Source organism: Nematolebias whitei, chromosome 15 (assembly GCF_014905685.2).
Source record: "Nematolebias whitei isolate Nwh7 chromosome 15, NemWhi1, whole genome shotgun sequence".
NCBI lineage: Eukaryota > Metazoa > Chordata > Actinopteri > Cyprinodontiformes > Rivulidae > Nematolebias > Nematolebias whitei.
Genome location: NC_056512.1, coordinates 33,661,257 through 33,667,128, shown reverse-complemented (window position 1 = coordinate 33,667,128; position 5,872 = coordinate 33,661,257). Strand labels below are relative to the sequence as shown.

Sequence of the window (5,872 nt, the reverse complement as noted above, 5' to 3'; positions counted from 1 at the left end):
ACTGTACCTGACCGCCAAAATCCTGGAGCTGGTGGAAAACTCGGCTCGTGACAATGGGAGGACCGGAATCATCCCCCGACACCTTCAACTGTCTGTCTGTGGCAACGAGGAGATGTTATTTTGTTTACTGTACTCACAGGCAACTTGCCCTTTTTATGTAAAGACATTTCAGTTCAGAACAGCTGATTTGTTCTACAAAGTAAATCAAATGGTGGAAATTGTCCATTTGCTTTCTTTTCTATTAGCTTTGCAACTGAATGAAAGCAGAACCAGCTGTTTGTTTCAAATATGGTGGATTTGAAACTGGTTGATTACATGGAGGCTGTAAGAGGCTTGAAACCTCAAATCCAAACTGAACTTTATTTTAATAAATGAAGTTGATGAAACAAACACAGTTTCTGCACAGGATGTGACCTTACTTTTCGTTAGGTCATGTTATCATCTGTCAGCTCAAGCACAAGGAGAACCTTCTGTAGAAAAAGTTAAAGACTTCAGATATATAAAATGTATTGAACAAACAAAACCGTGGTTTAAATCAGCTTTAAGAGGATTAGGGTTTGCCTTCTGGTTGATTGCTAGAAGCAGAGGGAAATGTTCAGAGTTTGCACGCATAAAAGGAAGCAAAGAGTTTTTAAAAACTCAAAACTTTATTGTGATTTACTGAAGTATAAAAACGCAGAGCCGTGCAGGACCTCCTGCTGGTCAGTAACCAAACTCCCAGTTCCAGCTCCCTCTGCAGCCTCAGGCAGCAACAACGTAACATGAAAATGGCAGCTTGAGAGTCTAATGAAAATAGATTTAATATCTTACAAAACAGCTATAGACCTATAGACAAACATCCACAACTTGCAAACATGTATTACATGAAGACGTATAATTTTAGTGTGGTCTTTGCCATCTAAAAGTGTCCTGCGTCGATTACAGCTGTATCAATAAAAAACTAATAATTTCACAATAAAGAATTTCAAATGATGCCGTACTGAGCTAGCTCATGTAGCTCTAGATGACTGTATGCTTCCCACGGGCAGATCACTGTGATGTCTAAAAGGAAATGAGGAAAAAAAAAAACTTTAAATAGTTTCACAATATTTAGATTTTCGAGGTTGGACGTTAAAATTATACTTACCAGTACCGAGTCCTTCCATTCCGGGGATTTCTTCCCCAAAACTAGCAATAAAATAAAAACTACAAGCGTTAATGCTTTAGTTAAACCACTTGAATGCATCGTATTTGCTGATAAACGTTGTATGAAAATGCATTTGAGAGCAGCTTACCCGATGACCCCCCTCTTGGGGGGCTTGCTCTTGAACTGGCGGGTGCTCCTCTGCTTGAATTTCGGGGGGCCCTTGTGTGGAGAACCAGGAGCTGCGGCTCTGAGGGGAGCTTTGCCGCCAGTTTTTGCTTCAGCTTTTGGTACTTGCAGATTCATACCTCTGTTGGTTAACACGTTCAAAATATTAAAAATGAAGATGGTCTGTTTCCCTTTGCTCTGTGGAGTAATATCTAATATAAAGTAGTACATTAATTTTCTTGTACTTGCACTTCTAATCAAATTAAACAACGAGCTGCAGGAGCATATAATCTCATGCTCACGTTACTAAACAACTCCTCACGATGCTTCTAATCCTCAAAATCTCATCATAATCAGATTACTAAGGACATGCTGAACTCCCTTGTGAATTTATCATAAATACACCACAAGAAACTTAGACTTTAGTTGTTTTAAAGAGACGTATCTGTTGAATGAAACTTTGTTCTCAAACAAATAAACCTCATAAAGAGAAAGACGTGTTCAAACTATAAAATCTGGGTTTTAATCAGAGGAATTGGGCAGAATCTAAGCTGAATGTGAAGTTAAAGATGCAAGTATAGGATGAAGGTGGCCCATTAAAAACAGCTATAAAAATGAACTTTACAATTACAATACAACAACTTGATGGTTTTATGAGACAAAAACATAAAGTAAATAAAGAAGCAGCAATTTAGGCAAGATTAAAAAATGTCATTTGTTTAGGGATGAATGATAGAATGGCAAATGACCAGTTAAATGAAATAGCATTTAAATTAAATGGCTATAAGAGACACCAGAGTCTGTTCCTTGTCCTTTATTGGTCATATTTTTTATTTCTTATTTCAAAATCTTCCGAAATTGATGAAATAGCTTCTAACTGTTTGCAAATACATAAATAAAAATTTAAAAAATAATGATTATTTTATGAAAATAAATTAAAATAAATGATAAAATGCACAAATTATGTATTTTCAGCCCCCAAATTTCTCTAAATCACATTTCCAAGTTCCCTCTGAAGTTGGAAAACCGCCAGCAACTCGTCCATGCTGCGTTTAGAACTGGTCAAAGCGTGTCCAAAATGCACAGCTGCATCTCCTCAGTCAGAAGCAGCAATAAACGGTTGTTGTTGCAGATACTCACCGTCTGCGCTCTTCCTCGCAGAGCTGCAGCGTTCTCTAAATGTCACCCGATGAGTCGTCTTAGTGGAGCCCTTTTATTCAGACCGTGAGAAGATTATGATGCAATCAAGAGCCAATAAACTGCTGTCATCCCTTGTACTTATCAATCATTTTAGTAAATGGACAGTTCATGAGGAAGGTTGAAAGAAGACGTGAGTCCTCTGCTCCTGAGGTTGATCTGCATGGAAACTTAACAGCAGAGACAAACACATTTATTACAGAGAAACAACTAAAAGCAGACTTTTAAAGTCTGTGGCGTTCAGTGTTGCTTTCTTCAAAGATGTGCCACAAATCTCATCATTTTCCTCCTGAATCTAAAACACAACTCCTGCACTTGACAACACACGAGCATCATCTGTGTGTTCTCCTTCCATCAGCAGTCTATCAGACTGAGCTGCATTAATGCTGCTGATCCATTCCATCCTCCTGCACACTTATAAACACACACCTGATCCATGCATGTGATGGTAGAGAGGAGCTCGTCTCTGTAACCTGTAATCAATCACCTGCAGGCATGCAGTGATTAAACCTGTCTCGTGTTCTTGAATTTACTGATTCTGTAAATAGTTTCTGAATATAAAGGTAAAAAAGGTTGGGATGACAGATGTGCGCTAGAACAGCTGCATTATAAAATGAAAGAGGTAATATACGTTACAAAGGGTTTTCAAAGACAAAAAAAAAAATCCAGCCTGTCTGTTGTTCCAAATATTAAAAGTTGTCTGAAACTAAAATTCTTGTTTGAGCAGATTCACCCCTTTGCACAATTTGAAGTTAACAAATTTGACCATTTGGTGAAAGACAGTGTTCCTGTGACTGATCAGGACATTGTTTCATGTTCCATTTTACTTCATCGGTATTTTATTTTGCTGTCTTTTTAAAATATTTAATAAAGTTTGATGTCTTCTCAGTGTATGAGCTGTCACACCAAATCAGTCCAGTCCAAAGTCACTCAGCTCTGATTAGTTGTCTGATTCTAAGTCCATAAATTCAGTCATGTTTTCTAGACTACATAAACATAAACACATTTAACAAAATAGTATAAATGCATATGTATGTGCCCTGGCTTTTAATATTTGTTTTAATGTGTTTGCCATTCTGTTTAATGCACATCTGCGTTCTATGCTTTGAAATTTTCTATGTGCATTTTGATCATGTATTTTGTCATGCTGGCTTTCTACTTTTGCTTAAATACATTTTATATATTTTTCTTCTTGTTTTTTTTTTCTGCCTCTCCCTTAATTTTGATCAGTGCTGCTACTACACTTATTTTTGCGTTTGTGCTCCATAAAAATCTGCTCGTTTTTTTTTTTTTTTTTTTTTTCTGAGCAGAAATAAAACCTGAACCTTACAATTGTGTTTTGTCTCCATCTAGCGGTAATATTGAAAAATTACAAAATAGTTTCGTCGTAAAAATAAATAAATAAAAATAAAAGATCGTCTATAGTTAAGAAACACCGCTCGGAAAAAAAAATCAGACTTTCAAGAATGAGGTATTACATTTATTCCGTACAGTATGTTTGTTCACTACAAAAAAAAAAAAATAAATAAAAATTCCAGATTTTCTTCAAATTGTAACGTTGTAAAATATAATAATAACAAAATAAATGGATGTCGTCAACATTCAGTTCTAGACAATAATGTCAGAGTGAGACTTCTTCTTTTAATCGTCACTTCCGGTTAAAGTTCGGAACGGAAGTTGAAGTTTACGCACTGTTCCACGTGTGATAATGTTTTGAATTTAACAAGGTGTCATGGGGAAAAATAGGAAGAATCAAGTTAACAGGCCAGATAACCAAGTGGACAAGGTCGGACGAAACCAGAGGTAACGTGAGGAAGCTAACGTAAAACAATAAAATGCTAAGTTAGCTAGCTAGCAGCTTTAGCTACTTAGCGCTCGTGGTCAGTCAAAAGCCATACATGACAGTTTGCGGTGAAATGCCTCCCTTTATTAACTTTTTTTTTTAATTATTATATGTGATATTTTAGTAAAAAGAAGCAGAAAAGAGATGGCAAACCCAAGAAACCAGAGGACCACCTCCAACACATTCCTTTCAGGCTTCGAGAGATGATGAAGAGCAAGGAAAAAATGAAAGCAGGAGCCAAAACGCTCAGAACAGGTGAGCAGAAATCTTTCCAGACGCCTATGAACCTCTGGCTTTGTTTATAATAGTATCAAACCTGGTATGTTTGTAACTTTACAGCCACCTCCCCTCACCATACACAATATGGTGCCCCAGATGGAGACATCCCTGTCCCACATTTCAGAAGAGGAAAACATGAAAGTGTAGGCTCATATGTCAGTCGCATGGAGACCGAGACAAAACACGTCTTATTCCTCACAAAGAACCAAGTGGACAGAAAGCCTGAGCTTGATGCAGACGAACAGGAGAAGCTTGCAGGCAAGGAAAAGTCAGAGAAAAAGAAAGAGTGAGTATGTAGTCATTTAGTTGTTTTTATGCTGGATGTCCTTCCTAACAACCTGGGCTCAAACCTGCAGCCTCCGAGTTATGAGGCAGCAGCACTGACCACTGAGCTACCCCACCCCCATGCAGTGATTTACAGTACTAACATCATAAGAGTAAATGCTGAATTGTTAATTTAAGTTTTGTTTGAACTGTTTGATGTTTGTCTAAAGGTATGCTAAAACGAGACTGAACAAGCTGCAGCAGAAAAAGCTCGACAAACAAGAGACCAGAATGGAAAGAGAGATGTTTGTAGGTAAGGAGGATGTCCGGAAGAAGTTGTGAACACTGTGAAGCATTAACTGTGTTGCATCTACTTTATAGAACCTCTTCACTTACTCATCGTGTTTACCACAAGTTTCTGATGGTGTTTAGTGACGTCTCGTCAGAAAAGTGTCATGGTCTTGGCCATTCTGCAATTTTAACACACTGCTCTTATCCGTATAAATAAGGAGTTGTGAAGTTTACAGAAAGATAAGACAGTTGTCCCTCGCTATATTGCGGGTCACTTTTTGCACTTTCGCTGTATCACTTTTTTTTATTTTTATTTAAACCTGTTTTATTATATTGTGTGTGCTCTACATTCAGTGTTTATAAGAAAGTGGCAAAGGTTAATAAGAGAAAGGTTTAAAGGAAATGAAAGGTTTTTAAGAGTGTGGCAAGGGTTTACCTTACACCTAAATAAATAATAAAATAAATTTAACGCCGCTATTTCGCAGATTTTCCGTCATTTGTAAAAATTGGGAGGGGTGTCTTTACAAAAAGAAAGAAAAACTTTAATTAAATGATCTAATCTAATAATGATACAGGGATTAAACTGACACTGCTTTCAACAAAGAAAGTGCCACAGATTTACTCCGATAGAGAACTTTACTACCGTCATTAACTTTTAATATATATGAATGTTTCTGTGCAGCGGTGCTTCTCAATTATTTTCTGTT

General features: G+C 37.0%; 2 protein-coding genes across 2 annotated transcripts in view; one reads left to right on the top strand and one right to left on the bottom strand.

Annotated features, from left to right (window-relative positions):
• Window positions 1–921: 921 nt before the first annotated feature.
• On the bottom strand, window positions 922–2,479 carry pde6ga (phosphodiesterase 6G, cGMP-specific, rod, gamma, paralog a). Its single transcript, XM_037688405.1, has 4 exons — window positions 2,432–2,479; window positions 1,275–1,433; window positions 1,127–1,167; window positions 922–1,041 (listed from the first exon to the last, which is right to left on the bottom strand). Exons 2-4 carry the CDS (start codon window positions 1,427–1,429, stop codon window positions 965–967), a joined length of 273 nt encoding a protein of 90 aa, XP_037544333.1. The 5' UTR covers window positions 1,430–1,433; window positions 2,432–2,479; the 3' UTR covers window positions 922–964.
• A 1,658-nt stretch (window positions 2,480–4,137) lies between these two features.
• ccdc137 (coiled-coil domain containing 137) overlaps window positions 4,138–5,872 on the top strand; it is a 4,441-nt gene continuing 2,706 nt past the window's right edge. Inside the window, exons 1-4 of the mRNA XM_037688404.1 lie at window positions 4,138–4,291; window positions 4,456–4,586; window positions 4,671–4,896; window positions 5,105–5,187. Of these exons, the coding sequence (XP_037544332.1) occupies window positions 4,221–4,291; window positions 4,456–4,586; window positions 4,671–4,896; window positions 5,105–5,187 (511 nt within the window). The 5' untranslated portion in view covers window positions 4,138–4,220. The remainder of the gene's footprint in view (window positions 4,292–4,455; window positions 4,587–4,670; window positions 4,897–5,104; window positions 5,188–5,872) is intronic.